The sequence below is a fragment of the Cimex lectularius genome, unplaced genomic scaffold (assembly GCF_000648675.2).
Source record: "Cimex lectularius strain Harlan isolate CLEC.00 unplaced genomic scaffold, Clec_2.1 scaffold22, whole genome shotgun sequence".
Taxonomy (NCBI): domain Eukaryota; kingdom Metazoa; phylum Arthropoda; class Insecta; order Hemiptera; family Cimicidae; genus Cimex; species Cimex lectularius.
In genome coordinates this window covers 538,606-555,719 of record NW_019392657.1, presented here as the reverse complement: position 1 = coordinate 555,719, position 17,114 = coordinate 538,606, and the positions used below count along the sequence as shown (strand labels likewise).

Sequence of the window (17,114 nt, the reverse complement as noted above, 5' to 3'; positions counted from 1 at the left end):
AAAAAAAAAATAGACAATTTTGAATAGTTTCCTACATAAAATGTCACTACTTGTCTATGCCAATCTTATGACAGAATAAGGAGATTAATAAAGTACTGTTATTTTGTTTATTATTATCATAATGGATAACATAATGCAAGTTTCCAGGTTTGGTGGATTTCCTGCTTGGACAGAATTTTAAGCGTGTCATTCATCAATAACAAATATTTTGGTGTACTGAAGCACAGTAATTGTTTAGTTACTTTTCCGCTGGGATTCTTCATTGTGGACTTAACTGACATAAATTAGATTCACCGTGTTTAAAATGGTGATAAAAGAACCTAACAAAACTAATTGGCCGTAAAGTTAATTTTCTTCTTTCTCTTTAAAAGTCAACAAAACGAGATTTGTTTTCTGTTGGATGCAGATTGTCCCTATCGGCCGTCAATGATAAAAACACTTTGTAACGTTTTCCTCCGTGTATGAAAATACAAGGACGGTTGTTGTGAAGGGCCAGGCCTCGAGAGTTGTGAAGCCACTCGGAGCAATTCAGGGCCGAGGTTAGGGTTACCCCTTTCAACCGATTAATTTCCAAGCCACTTTGGGACGAGCTCTCCGCCGAATTCTTACAACACTCACCACTTCCCTTTGCCCCAATTCATTACAGTATAATTACTATGTAAATTCTTTTTATTGCTCTGGCCTGACTTTAAAAGGATTTGAATTCCGGATTAGATATTAAAGGAGAATATTCAGTTGTTTACAGGGGAATTAGGAGGGAAATCCAGTGATTTAATTTAGCCTTTGTAATTAAAACATTTTTAAAGTTCTTTAGTATGTATGAGGTCGTAATTATTTTTCGTTTACATACAGATCGTCATGATAAACCAAAGATAACAAAGCGAACATTTAGATATATAGAAAAAGTAAATAAACAATAATAAATAAGTCCTTACAGTCAATTAAAATTTATTCAGGGAAATGCTGAAAAGTTTTACTCATAAAATAATTTCAGCTATAATTATTAGATATCATTCAATATCACCAGTTAGTGCTTAATTGTTCGATAGTGTTTCCAATTGGTAGTAACAGAAGAGATAAAAGAAGAAACCTAAAGAGAGAGAGGTCGAAAAATAAATAATAAAAATAAATAACAGTAAATAGTGGTGACTTGAAAAGAGCGGTTAATATACAGAAGAAAGATTTTGTATATGAGAGAAAAAAGTGTAAGGAAAAAGTTCGAAAATATCGGAAGAGAGAGTGAAAGAACGGAAGAAAGATAGACAGAGATAGATTGAGCGCACGAATTTGTGTGTCTGTGTGTGTGTGTGTGTGTGTGTATGTGAACTAGAGAAAAAATATAAACAATTTAATCGTATCATTTGAAAATGATAGGTATTGTCAATGAATGTCAATAAGTGAAGTAATTTTAAGAACAATTAGAACGATTTTATTCAAGCATAATATTATAAAGTTATGTTGTTTCATTATGTTAGTTACAGTTTTAAATTATATGCAGCAATGTGTGGTGTTTAGTGACCGTTAGTTAATGACTGTTTGCAGATCGTGAGATGCGGTCTGATGTGCTGTAGGTTTCAGAAAAACATTTTCATTAACGTGCCAACGTTTCGATCTTTATTGAGATCATCTTCAGGGCTCAAAGTGTTTGTGTCATGAGTGTGCCTCTCAACACGACACGCAAGAATGGCACAATTACACAGAAGAAAAACACTTTGAGTGAGTAGAAATACTTTGATCGAATATAAAAAATATATTTTGCGTTGTATAAATTCACTTTTTTCACATCCTACATGTATTTGTTAAATTTAAACAATGTTTGTAAATCCCAGGCCCTGAAGATGATTTCAATAAAGATCAAATCGTTGCCACAATAAAGGAAATGTTTTTCTGAACCTTCATCACATCAGACCGCATCTCACGATTTCTGAATAGTTATTAACTATCTTTACAAACAAAAATTTAAGTTTTAAATTAATTTTAATTAATTTTTAATTTTCAAGTTATTTTCTAGGTTCAACTTTCAAAATTCGCAAATGGAAAGCCATATTTTTCCATGTAAATACTGAACTAATGAGGAAGAATAGTTGTATATTTGCAAATATGGAAGCATGTTTGAATTGTCAAAATTAATTTAATTAATTTTACCCTTAGTGCTCAGTTAACCTAACTGTTACAATTATTATTTATATATATTCTTTTTTCATACGGTGTGAAATCTGCGATCTGGAGTTGTGACAAAATACGCTAAAATTAGAACCTCGTTTGGCAAAGCAATTACAAGGTTGAATTCGAAAACCCATACAAAAAAAGTTTAAAATATAAATACTTGTGCTATTTTATAATTATATTTTACTTGCAATATGTACTGAGAATAAAGAATATATATATAATATATAGTGTTTAAAACATTAAATGTATAGATCAATTTGCAGAAGTTTCTCTGTCAATAAAAGGATCGAACTCTTTTCCAACATTTAAGCTGATGATTTTAATATTTTCGTTTGTAGATATTTTTAAAAATCTGAGCAATATTTCAAAGTAAAAGTTTTAAATGTCGATCTACTCAACTTTTTAATGATATTTTTGACACTACTTTAAGAATTATTAGTTATTCAGATATCGTGAGATGCGGTCGGGTGTGATGTAGGTTTCAGAAAAACATTTTCTTTATCGTGCCAACGTTTCGATCTTTATTGAGATCAACTTCAGGGATCAAAGTGTTTTCTGTGTAGATATGTCATTCTTGTGTGTAGTGTCTCAATAAAGATCTCACGATAAAGAAATTGTTTTTCTAAAACCTACAGCACACCAGACCGCATCTCACGATCTCCAAACAATTGATGTGCAGCCTTTATCAGCCTAAAAACTTTCACTTAAATTTTGTTTGTAGCTTATTTTTTATATCGATTTGCCGGTGAAGATATGTTTATTGGCAATTTATGAAATGACCAAGCCAAAAAATTGGTTTACAATTTTTATGTTTGTAGTGATAAACATCACTGATAATTTAAGACTTTAAATATTGAAAAATATCATAAATAGATATTCGGTTATTAGGGAGATGAAGAGAGATTGATAAATTGTGAACCATCTTTGTAACTATACATCATACACTTATTTTGAATTTTTGTGCATTTATCTACCTTTTGTTTTGGTCACTCTAAAATGCATTCGTTAAAAGTATAGGTACTTAAAAATTCTTGATAATTTTAAGGGCAACAATCATTCTTGGTCATACATATATACAGTATATAGACTAGAAAGTGGCATTAAAGAAATAAACGGCACTACATTCCAACAGTTCCGCATGACTTAAAAGCGTTGCAGGTTTAGTCTATTTCAAACCGTTAAAATAGTACTTTATGACAAGAAATTTAAAGACTAAAAGAAAGAAAAAAAAGTAAAATGTATTTTAAATGTTAAGTTGGTTCAATGTAGTTCGACCCTACCTGGCCTCTCCGATCTTTTTATTTCCACTATATTGCAGTTCAATTGTGCTTATGTTTTTTGTCGCTTATGTTTTTTTTGCATATGTTTTTTGTCGCAATTTAGTCAGTTGTATTACTGATAGTAAAAGAAAATACATTTGAAGAAAAAATAAATTTAATTGATTATATCAAAAATTAATTTTTTAATATTTATACTTACATTTTTCATTTATTATTTTTTTAATTTTAAACCCTTTTTCTACAATTTTCGCTTGATTATGTTTTATAAAATATTGTTCTTTGAATATCGTTCATTGAACTAATTTACATATGTTATTTATTCGTTTTCTTCTTTCATTTTTTTAAATTTATTTGGTTTCAAGAATTTTGCACTGATCACAAGAGAATATTAATTTGAAGACGTCCGATGAATAATTTGGGAGCTCGTTCCAAACCACTTCCAGTTTTACATATTAAATACGTGACTTTGCGTTGTCATGTAGGGAAATTCCTGCTATTAATGCAAGCTGCTTCTCTTCGACAAAGTGAGAACTGAAGACGTATTCCATTCCTGAGGAAGATAGTAGAGAACATTCATATAAAATCAGAATTATTTAAAGACTTAAATTCACTAATTTCGTGGTCCGCTTAACCAATTAATATATTATAATTAATCAAAGTTTTTAGTTGAGATAAAAAAGTCAATGGCACGAGCGGGATTCGAACCTACGATCTTCGGCTTGATACGCCGGTTGAGATGGGAAGTTGGTGTCATCGGTCACGGTGTTGGAGTGGATCGAGGTCACGATAGCTCAAGTGGTAGAGCAGCGGCGTATCAAGCCGAAGATCGTGGGTTCGAATCCCGCTCGTGCCATTAACTTTTTTATCTCAACTAAAAACCTTAATTAATTATAATTATTTAAAGAGTTTAATATGTTTGCGTTTTATGTTATTTACTTTCCAATTACGTATGTCCATTTTCGTTCTTTTTTTCTCGACGATGTGTCTTTAGTAGTTTTTTTTTTATAAAATTGAAGTTTGTGAGTAATATGCCCGTAACGACTGACGAAATAACTTACACATATAAACCAGTGGTAAATTTGGTAAAGCGTTGGTAGGTTCTATAAGCGTTTGACAGTTTGACAGATCTCAGTGATCGTTAGTTCTTTAATTTATTATAACTATGTCGCCATTACCACGTAGTGACAATTCTTCCATGATCTTATTTTTTATTATGAGAGATAGAAGAGAGGTGTAGACTTGTGAACGATCTCTGGTACGGTCACCCTAGTTTCTTCTTCTCCTAATCCAAGGCATTGAAAATTTTCAACAAAATCAAATCTGAGAAATCGGCTACGGTTACTCCGTTCTTTTCCGCTTCAATATCGCGGAACGGTCGGCGGAATTCAATCGGTGTATTCCCCCTGAAGCCAGATGCCATAACTCAGGGGATATTGATGTGGAATAATGAAGCAATAGCGATGCCTTGGAGCTCCCATTTCCAAGGGGTTGAATCGATGTTTTTGAGACGGCGGGCCGGAATTTAGGAAATAGAGCAATTGTGCTCCCCTTGCAGTCTCTGAATGTTTCCACCCTTTCAAGGAACTACATTGTTATTCATTAGATGTCATCATTCCTCTTTCCTCCTAGCTAGACACCGATTTGTCTAACGAACCTCCAGCATCCGACTTTTACGTTTCACCTTTTCCACCAGCTGTTATTTATAAACGGGCGGTAATAAATGCGAATGAAAAGTCTAGTCCTTTTTTCTTTTTTGGCATACTTATTGAAAGAGATCCACCTTATGTTTATATTCTTTTCTCGTTTATCATTAAAATGAACGAATTATTTTAATCATTGTTTTTTGTGAGTTTAGTAGCTTAGCTAAGTCAATTTGTTGAGGACAATCAGAAAACATTTTGCCGGATGTTTTTCTTCATAATCCGTCAATCGGAAAATTGGAAACAATGAGGTTTTGGAGGGGTGACAGGTTGGACAAGGTTGTGACCGAGAAGAGCTTATTTTAATTTTTTTAAAAATATTATGTCTGAAATTACAAAAGAAAACATATAATTAAATAAGCTTGTAGATATATTTTTAATCCATATAAATAATTGATTCGTTTAATATTCCTGACCAAAATCGGAAAACTGGAAACAATGAGGTTCTGGAGGGGTGACAGGTTGGAAAAGGTTGTGACCGAGAAGAGCTTATTTTAATTTTTTTAAAAATATTATGTCTGAAATTACAAAAGAAAACATATAATTAAATAAGCTTGTAGATATATTTTTAATCCATATAAATAATTGATTCGTTTAATATTCCTGACCAAAATCGGAAAACTGGAAACAATGAGGTTCTGGAGGGGTGACAGGTTGGAAAAGGTTGTGACCGAGAAGAGCTTATTTTAATTTTTTTAAAAATATTATGTCTGAAATTACAAAAGAAAACGTACAATTAAATAAGCTTGTAGATATATTTTTAATCCATATAAATAATTTATTCGTTTTAATATTCCTGACCAAAATCGGAAAACTGGAAACAATGAGGTTCTGGAGGGGTGAAAGCTTGGAAAGGGTTGAGACCGTGAAGAGCTTATTTCAATTGTTTTTATAATATGTCTGAGATTACAAAAGAAAAAAGCACATTTAAACGACCTTGTAGATATATTTTTTAATCCATATATGAATAATTTATTCGTTTTAATATTCCTGACCAAAAAAATGAGAAGAATTTAATTGAATATTCATTTTATTCAAATATTAAATTTTTGCCCGAATGGTATTATTTAATTTTAAATATATTTAAAAATTGTCTATCAAAAAAAGTCACCTTTAAAATTTTGATTGTAAAACAAATAATTTTGTTTAACATTTGAATAAAATATTAATAGTAGAAAACAGTTATTTTCTGACCCTGCGGATAGAAATTAACCCTAGTAGACAGAAAAAAAACCACTTAACGTGTCTTGTTCAATCAAAATTCTGTAATTCCTTTTCCTTTCTCATATCTGTAATTATGTCATCCAAATTATTATTTTTCAGGAAAATTGAGTAATAAATACAATATATTTAATGCCATTGACTGAAAAGTTTATCAACCTGATTTTCACCAGCCTGGAATGATAAAGTGAAAAAGTGGATGGTTTGACCAAACTAGCTTCATCCATCGTTTCCAGCTAATATACACAAATATAGAAATATGTTAATCAAATTCAGAAATAGCAATCAAAATACTTACAGTTAGAAAAAGGAGCTTTTTCTAAAACTCAAGCAAAAAGTGGAAAGTAAGACCAACAGGCAAACAACTTATGAATAAATAAGTGAGTGACTGATATTTGTGATTTTGTTTGAGCACAGAGTCGATGGTACATTTTACAATGATTTGTACAAAATCCTACTAACAATTAGAACCATTTTCAAAGAAGTAAAACGCTACCTAGACCTTCCATTTGACTATGACGTGATTTTTTACTCAAGAAATAAACAATTCACAAATTATTTTATGATTTTTGAAAAAATGATCATAATATCTAATGTGTAATTAGTAACTAACAACGGGTATGCAACCAGAGATGGATATCTATCGTCTTAGTGCTAATACAAAAAACAAATCAGCCTGCAAGACTTTTTGTTTGCCTTGTGTTTTACATTTTATTTAAAATAATGTAAACAATTAATCAATTATCTACACAACAATGAAATAAATTTAAAACAAAACTTCAACGGCATTGCCATTCTTTATTAATTTTCAATTCTAATAATAACATAAAAATGAAATCCATATTTTTACAAAGCCTGACCGTAGATTAGAAGATCAACTACTTTGGGGGAAAAACGGAATAAATTTACACAATCTAATTAAATATTTCTTTTTATCGTGTGGTTTTTATTAGCGATAATTTGGGAACACGCAATTTAATTAAAATGGGAATTGTTGCATAAATAAATACAGATTATTTGGAATTACACCGTAGATTGAACTCGATAATGCAATAAAGAAACAAGCGAAAAATCATGTGCGCTGAGTGGAAATTAAAATGTTTTGAATTATATTTTTATATGCATGTAAATTTTGAAATATCTGTAATATTGTCGTTTAGGAATATGCAGGGTCCTTTTTGATGGTTCGGTTGAATCGGTCGACCTCTTGGACCGACTATGTTATCGTAAAACAAAAAAGTAGTATTTTTTACGTTATCTGTACAAGAGAAATTCAAGCAGGTCATCTGAAAAAACACCCTGTATATATTTAAAATTTTTATAAAATACAATAAAACATACATTTCCTAATAGGAATCTTTCCCAAAAGATTAAAATAATAAGTGTGATAATAATAATAGTGAGCGATCAATGTTCAGCTGTGCCACTTCCAAAAGATTAACTATTCCTCTATTCAATTATTATATCAGACTTCATAAAAATTCGGTAGATTATTAATTAACAAATTAAAATTAGAAAAGAAATATTTTTGTATACGTTTACTTAGCAAACACGTCTTATAAAAAAGGTTTTAAACAAATCGATATCTATGTAAAATTTACAATCCCACCACGTAACAACTCCTCCAGTTCACTTAGTCACCCCAGAAAAGGTATAATGATGGTCACTCAAATTTAAACGGCTTCTTATAAATCAACTAACTAATATTATAAACTAAATAATAAACTAACAGGCAAAAAATTCTACCCAATTGATTTTTTAATTTTCTCGATAAAAGACAATCTGCCTTTAGTTTATCTCATTGTTTTTAGCAATAAATATTTCTTGACACAATGTTTTAAATTAGGAATATCTATTAGAGGTAAACAAAGTAATCCTTAATCCAAAACAAGGATAAAATATTTTTTTAATGTTTACTTTTTACGGAGTTAAAAATAAAATGTTTATCAGTCTCAGATAAATTCTGAAGCAATAAACTGTTTAGTTTTCATCTTCGTTTCCTTAATTTCATTTTTTAAACTTAAAAATGCCACTTAGTGCTGAGGATGTTGCACGTGGTGTGGCACTTATTGATAATGGGCGTTTCACTGGGTTTTCGGCCATTGCCATCGGGGTTCCCTACGAAACTCTGCGAGCAACTGGGTCCTACCATTGAAGGCCCGGTTCCAGACGCCCTAGGGTACCAAAACCATAGGATGACCGTTTTTTGACTTTGAGAATTTTGCAAAACCGGCACCTTACTGTTGTTCAAGCGATTCATCAAGCCCCAGGAATTTCGAGGTGTCCAAATTTTTGAACGCACTGCTCGAAGAAGATTAAAAAAAATGGGCTGATGCCTTTTCTCCTTGTAGGAGGATCAGAATTGACCAGAACACAGAGTTCGACGGCTATACATAATAATTAAAACATCGAATAAAAAAAATAAGCGAGCCACCGACTCAATTGTACTTCACGGTATTGAAAAGCTCATATTCACTTTCTTGAACTTCTAACAGATCTCCTACCTCATATACAAGTTAGCTTTCGTAAGTATCATGCCTGTGATTAGCAGTTATATAGGGTTCTTGACACTCCAGACTTTTGATGACATGAATGTCGGCCTTGAATCACTCCTAGATAAGACATTGCATAACATACTATAACATAACATATGCCTGATACGTTTATAGGCTAAAACTCCGACTAATGTCATATTTGCATGAAAACTTTTTCTGCTAAATAAAAGATTTTTTTATCAAGATTCGAACTCATGTAAGATCGAGTGCCTCTAAGCCGATTCTTCGACCATTTCTATACTTAATATTTACAACGAATAAACCCAACTTCAATAAGGCAAAGTCAGAAACATTATAGGAAAAAGTAAGCAGTACCTCAAACTCTCTGTATTGTGAATCATTACGGTAGGTACATCATTTACCGAACAAACGCGCCTAAACAATGAGGCATTCAATTAAGGTGGCATCTTAGATCTCAAAATGACCCGGCAAGATTACAATTAGTGCCCTCTTTTGTTTATTGACTCAAAACGTCTCCTCTTTTTATCCCACATAACATCTCATCATATTCCTGCCGTATTTGGGGTTCGACGGACAAAACACATAAAAAAGGACATATCCACTGCCATTAACAATATGCCATAAAACAGGATACAATTTCCTCAAGACAGGATGTTTCTTGTTCTTCATACAGATCTCCAAAACCCAATAGTCACGACCGTGAACAGTTTATCCTTCGCCAAATTAAATGAGATAATGGTCGACCAATGTTACAATACTTTGATATCAAGAATTCCCTTCAACCCGCCACCTCAACCGATTAAAAAAAAAATTCATTTTAACAATTTATGTAATCCGCTGCAAGACATGCGTTGGAATTCACTTTCAGGCATGTCACATATAAAATTGTTTTATGACTCTCTTAGCAATAATAAACTATCTCTTTTTTTCTATAAACCTAAAACGAATTCCAAATTAAAAAAAGGCAAGTGGGGACTGTTTCTATATCTCCCCCACAACAAAAACCAAAACTAAAATTTTAGCCTACATTTAAATAAACATAATGGCTAAATAGACAATTACAAAGAAAAAAGTAGAAGTAGACTAAATTGAAGCAGTGGTAAAAGCATTAAATTCGTTCACATCCTTTAGTACCAATAGAATGATTAAATATAAACTATCAAGATCAGTGCTACAGATGAGATCAAGCACAACATAATGCAAACTCTATCATTTAATCTTTACATTAATCGCTTTGATGATTTATATGTTTTTTTTAAATTAATATCTTATACACTATTTTCTAATTCACGGCTTCTAAAATTCCAAAATTGAAAAGGACGATCTATAAAGGACATAATTTTTTTTTAGAATTGATAACATTTACTCGATAAATTATCCTGTCCTGGATTTTCTAGAATTGTCCTTTTGCTATGTAGGCGCTAAACGTATAAATAAAAAACGTCCTACGTCCAGTAACTTGTAATATTCGAAAATCGATTATTTGAATAGTAATGTGTAAAGCAAACGGCCAAAACAATCCATAAATCAATCGGAAAGCGTACAATGTCAGTCCAGGTTGACTTAAAATTCTAACATGTTTAACAGTGTTAAGTGCTTTTTGGGTAGTTTGAATGGAGAATCTAATGCTGTAGTCGCTTTGGGCAGGTCCTAGTTTAAAAGGATGGCATTCTGGGTCTTATCTTTAAAAAATTTATATTTGGAAAAACTCCAAAGCACTTACGGCCGAACGGACACAGATATTGTATATCGTCACATAAAACACAGAAGTTTGTCGAAAACATTTTCTAAGAAAAGAAAAATATTTTGTCGTTATGTTTTATTGCAATTTGAGTTATGTTTATACTGCGTATCCTTAATTATTTCGCCTATCCTTAAAAAGTTTCTTTGGAAATATTTCTTTCAAAAATTAATTTTTACTTCCTGTGTAAAATGTTTATATATTTCGCCGTTAGAAGAACACTTTACTTCAAACGATTACTTTTATTATAACAACCAAAGAATTGTAGTAGCTTGCTGAGTTGTTAAATTTATCATTTTTATAATTTGTATTCTCTATTTATTCAGTCGGCTCCAAAATAAATAAGATACATTTTTTCTTTACCTTTTCGTTTTGATGATGATGTCGGACGATGACTAGGAAGCGGAAGTTTTGTATTCACCAAGCACAGCAGCCTTATGGCTAATAATTTTTCTAGTCTTTTAGATAATTTCAGTTACGCTATCCTTCCCTTACAAACTATTAGATCATTGACTGTTATTGTTGCAATGCTTTTCCCTGGATATTTTTGATATCCTACGTTTTGTCCCTATTAAGCATTTTCTTCGAAGGTAATTTGAGGGGCAGTTTCTTTTTCCTAATTGCATAACCTACAAATGGAATCATCATTCAATATGCCCATTTTGTGTAAGTGTAGTCCTATCAGTCCTCTGACTTTTACCATATTTTGCGTTAGGAAGATTTTTCTCAATTAATTAATCTGTATTTAAGGTATTGGTTTAGATAAAAAAAGTCAGCGTCACGAGCGGGAGTCGAACCCACGATTTTCGGCTTGATACGCCGCTGTTCTACCACTTGAGCTATCGTGATTTCGATCCACTGGAACACTAACTTCCCATCTCAACCTCACCATTTGAATTTGCACCCCTCTTTGCTATTTTTCAAATTTCATGTAATCTATTTGATTCTCGGCGACAAATGAAATGGCAACGGAGAGCTTTAGTGAAGATATACTTCATTTAACTTATTAAATTCACTAGTTTTCGTGGTCCGCTTTTTATCTCAAATAATACCTTAAATACAGATTATTTAATTGAAAGACATTATTTGGTCAAGCGTCCCACGAAAACTAGTGAGTTTTTCTCAGTTTTAGTGAAGTTAAACAGTGTCTCGCACTTCTGGAGTTTGTCCACTCCTCTTGTTTTTTTTTTAAATTCCTTTAATTAAAAATTCTTCCTTTAATTAATCAACTAAAAAGAAATGACGACATGTTAATTTGTAGTAATACTTTGTTTTATCAATTAAAAGTTGAGTATTTAGTACTAGAACGAAAAAAAAGAAAAGTCAGCGTCACTTTTCAACATACACTGCTCGTTTTTTCCTTTGGGAGAAGTCAATTTACTTAAACTCGCCGACATTTATAGGTTCAGATCTTCCTCTAGAATATCTGTTTTTCATTACACAGAACTACCCTGCACCTAAGATATTGTTAAGATGTTTCCCCAATTTTTTGAGTTTGCAGATAAATTCACTGACCGTTTTTGATGTATTCTCTAAGGAGAATTTTTGATGCCTCTTTTATGATTTGATAAGATCATTGAGAGGGTAAATTTCAATTTAAAAAACCTAAGTGTATTTCACCCTAATGAGTTTGAAAGCTCATTTTCGCGCTTGCATAGAATTTACCTGATCCGGTTCCTTTATTTGTTTCGAAGCTATTTGTAGACCTTACCTAACGCATCTTCATTATAGGTAATATTATAAAATTAAATTGTGAAAATTCAATTGATCATTTGATTGTTTCTGATTGCCCTGATCCGTGGTTAAATAAAACAAACACGATTGGCAAAATAATTCCCAAGAAGAACTGTAACTGAAGATGTAGAAGAACCAAAATTCCCTTGAACAAAACAGAGATTACGATCATTTTGGCTATTCTCCCCGTTTTAGACAGATGCACTGCAAATTTACAGTTACCCTAGGACACAATCTTTGTTTATTAAAAAAATATTTTCTGTTATTTAGATGTTGCAATTATTTTGGTTCATCTTATCGCAGAATGGGTTGTTTACATTAGGAAGATTTTGCATAACGTTAGAGTGAACGGTAATGCTAAATGGGTTGATGTCCGCATGCTGTCTGAAATAGCCTTCTACGTTATTTGTTCTAGAATAGCCTAGTTGTTAACGGGTGACGATAAAGTCCAATTATAATAAAATTATTTTTGATTTCACATGACATTTTACAATGCGTGAAAAAAGCTAAAATTCTAGGCGACTGGTATAGAATGTGGTTACAATGAGTGTGTATATGATTAACTGCACTAAACTAAACGGTTTTTTTTTCGTAAGAGTTTTGAATACTTTTCCTCTTGAATTTCATTTATTCGAATCGCCAGGCAATGTTTATTTTGTATGTTAGAGCTTGAACAACTATCAGGTCCCCAGTATTGTCTAACTATCGTCAGCAGTCAAGAAAAAATCCATAACATCCTTGAAAGGAAGAAATACTTTGTCTACAAACTTGGATGTTACAACTATGTAAAACCTGAATTACTCCAAAATTCCAAGGAAATCGATAATCCGATATGTAAAAAATCTCCAAATATCGTCAACGATATTTCAAAGACGTTAAATATAACGGTGACCTTGAAATAGGGGGAAAGTTATGCAAAATTTTTCTAATATGCAACGTAACAGTTTAACAGTTTGGCCTCATCCCCGATCTACCTTTTGGAAAGAAAAAAAAATATTGTAACAGTTTCAATTACACAACGGCACATAATAATTTACCATAGGGTTATCGTGTAAGATTTACAATTCGACGGCAGTTTTAAACACATTTAGGTGTCATATTTCAATCCGAGACACAAGAAATTACTGCAAATAAGTAAAATGCGTTCTTGTTCTTTGGAAAACAAACAGAACAATAGTGTACTAATCTTCTTTCGTTTTAACAATATTTGAAATTTAACAATTTTTTTTTCATATTTATAAATAAATATTGTAAAATGTATATCTACAACGTAGTTAAAATATTTAATGCTCTTTGAAAATTTAAAATTTAAAATATTTGCTATTTAGTGTTTTTGAGATGATGATTGGATTTGTAATCTTTCTTCCCTTTTCCAACATTTCAAATCAATCAGGTGGAAATAATTAAAAGTTCATTTAGTTTAGAGCTGGAAAAGGTTTATGGTGACTCAAGAGCAATGTGATTCAAGTACTTCCCCATTAATGGCCTATTAACAAACCCCGTTTTTCCTTCAGTAGCCACACTCGTAGCCTTCATTGTTATACAAGTTGTTGTTACACGCAGTATAATTTTGTAATGCAGTGAGAGTAAACCGGGTAAAAGTTGAATTAAGGTTCTGTTTCTAAGCGGAAACGGCTTCCAAACAAATAAATGTTTTAGTTTGTTTTAGTCGGTAGTTGGGCTCCTACTTTCCCAGGAGAAATAATTGTTCGTTACAACTCTCGCCCTATTGGTTAAAACTGTACCCATTGATTTAATTTACCTGGAGGCACTAAGTCTTCTTAATAGCGGGCAACCTCTGTCCTAATAAATGGGAGCCTCGGAGATAGATGTTGTTAAGTAGGAGTCCAGACAATTTGCCGACTTGTTCGCACAAAACTAATTAGTTCGGGACAATTAATTCTAAATCCGGTTTTAAGGGGGACACCCTTAGAACAAGCAGCGAGTTAACTAAAGTCTCCAGTCCTTCATTTACCAAACTTTGACATCCTCTTTGTCACCCAAAGATAAATTCGGAGACGTGAACGATGTACTATGATTAAGCGAATAAACAAACCTTTGATTTGAAAAGCGTTTACGTTTTACTTAATACCAACAAAGAACATAATTAACGTCTTTAGTGAAATTAACAAGAAATACTGATCAAAGAGTAAAAAATACATTTTCAACAGCAGCAATGAAAAGGATCATCTTCATATTATTTATTGTTTGGCATTTTACATTATAAAAAGAATGTAAGAATGTGAAGCGTAAGGAGAAAAACTGAAAAAAAGTAAATGAAAGCTCCACCTAGAGGGGACGTTCTTTCCCGTAGGTACTCGTTAGCCCTTAAAAGGACGTGAAGACCTTTAACGTCCGTACCCAGCCTTTCCACACTACCAGACGTTTTGATTCTCAGGATGAGAGGTGTCGCACCTTCGCTCGCGACTGGAGGGGTGTTACAGGCTCAAGTTTTGGTGTAGAAGCCAGCGAGACGGACTTCTCTCTCCGCTTCTCCATTCCGAGTGGATGGGGCTGCTTAAGCAGTAGACCACATACCGCTCGGAAAGGGTAACTCCAAGTGGCTGAAATGCATCAGCCTTTGTCGCTCCGCCGAGCTCCCTAGATAGAGAAGGCGACTCTTTCTCCCATAATACTGGGGCTCCTCCAGCGTAAGAATTACCAGTTACACACCGGCCGAGGTCTTGTTTAAAGTGGATGGTCTAACCACTCCCTATAAGAACATTGCCCTCGGAAGAAAACCAATACCGGCACCCCCATACAACAGATTCACACTAAGTTCTTGCCAGGTGCCTGCTCACGAAGCCACAGCAAGTTCACTCCCATGTAGCTGGGTTTGGACTTGGAACATTTTCTGGTACCCCGTAGTTCAGATGGGTAAGCACCCTCCCCCGTCTTTGCAGACAGGATCTGGTACCCTAACCCTCGTGTGTCTCTGATGCAGCACCCGCCGACCCCGACGGTCTGCGCGCACTCCTCCCCAGAAGTCCACCCGCACTCCTCCCCAGATGGTATTTGTTCCTGTTGGTCGGGAACAAATACCACCTCTCAGGTTGACCCCCACCCCCCTGCCGCCACAGTCAGTATTTGCTACTTTACTGAATGAACAGTTGCGATCTTCTTTTTGTTCAGTCTCCAAATAGATCCTAACAGTTGCGCCACGTGTAGGGTAGTGGTCGCGGGAACGGGATAGGTTGTTTGTTGCACTTCACCGTTCCCCATCCACTACCCCGCACGTATTCGAGGGGCTCCGTCAGCGTAGTCTTAGCGCCCTCGAACGCTATATTCGCTTCGTAGGAAAATGGCCACCAAATCTAGAGGGGACGGCTAGTTTCTTTATAAAATAATCAGCTGTCAACTAGATTGTCATTACTTTTATTTTTTACTTTTTTAAATTATTCAGCTTGTCCCCTAAAAAAATTATCTATTATATTTAACTATAATTAAAACAATGAAAGAAGAAAGTAAAATGGTCCAATTATTGATTTTATCATTTATGTTTTTAGGTAAAGTGAGGAGTAAAATTTCTGGGTTTCTATAATATGAATATATGAATATATTTTTTAAATCTTTTTTTTTATTATTAATTTTGTTTTGTGATTTATCTCTCTCATACCTCATGCATCGTGTATAAATGGAAAAAGGTCTTTGATGTATGTAAACCAAAATAAAAAATATATTTTTAAATCATCCCTTGAAAATCGCTCATTAAAAGTGAACACCTCTGTTTTTGAAATGTGTTTAATCTAATTAATAATTTTAATTGGGTCCCACTGTTTTGCTAAGTGGGCGAGGCATAAAATAGCAATCAACCCCCAACCCACAACGGTTTAAATAGGGGTTAAATCAGTTACACGCCCGCCGGAATGTTCGCGTGTGTCATAAATATTAGGCTGTCGTACGAATTTAATTTGATTTCGCTGTTTTTTTAATCATTCCAGTGCCTCCGGACATCCTTTACGATGAAACCTCGGCGGATGTTAGCATTCAGGAGGGCGAAAACGCAACTTTGACATGCAAGGCCGCTGGGCACCCTGAACCTAGGATAACGTGGAAAAGAGAAGACGGAGAACCGATTCTGCTCAAAAGAGGCCGAGGGGGCGACATGTTAAGGGGTGAGTTTTAATGACATATTTTTTATTTGAAATTAATTCAATTTTAGCCTATATGTTAAAAAATTAAGCAACTCGACAATATTTTTTGTTAATACCACTTTTTGTTATGAATAACATTTTGACGTAATGATATGTCAAGTTTTAATATTTAAAACTATTATAATATAATATCTTATTTTTCCGGCCGGCTTTTTTATCATTATTACTATATCTATCTAACCCTTCTTAAACGCGCGTTTAAAATGTCCTAAGTCAATTAAAATACAATTCATAACATTCAAAACAATATCTACGTTTGTCGGCTCTCAACTGTTATCCATATACTGCTGAGACACCATCCCAACAACTTCCCTAAAATTAAGTACTTCCTAAACTTACGGTTGGGAGCCCATGGGGAGGTCCAAGGGGTTTTCACCTTGTCGCCCTTCATTCTCGCCTATAAGTACATTCACATACAGTAAAAATTATCCATTCATTAACCTAATTTAAATTAATTGTTCTGACAGGTCTGTGGGGTGGTAGTCAATATTCCACAAAGACCGTGTCCAGGTTTTTGGTATTACGCTCCTTATTATTCTGCAATTATATATAAAACAAGATAACCTAGACTTAAGGACCATCTAAATTAAACAAAACAA

General features: G+C 33.3%; 1 protein-coding gene across 3 annotated transcripts in view; it reads left to right on the top strand.

Moving 5' to 3' along the window:
- Positions 1 to 17,114, top strand: part of LOC106670739 (lachesin-like) — a 340,305-nt gene that overhangs the window by 216,558 nt on the left and 106,633 nt on the right. For all 3 annotated transcript variants that reach the window (XM_014401318.2, XM_014401317.2, XM_014401319.2), the window contains one exon: positions 16,303 to 16,476. In XM_014401318.2, the coding sequence (XP_014256804.1) occupies positions 16,303 to 16,476 (174 nt within the window). The remainder of the gene's footprint in view (positions 1 to 16,302; positions 16,477 to 17,114) is intronic.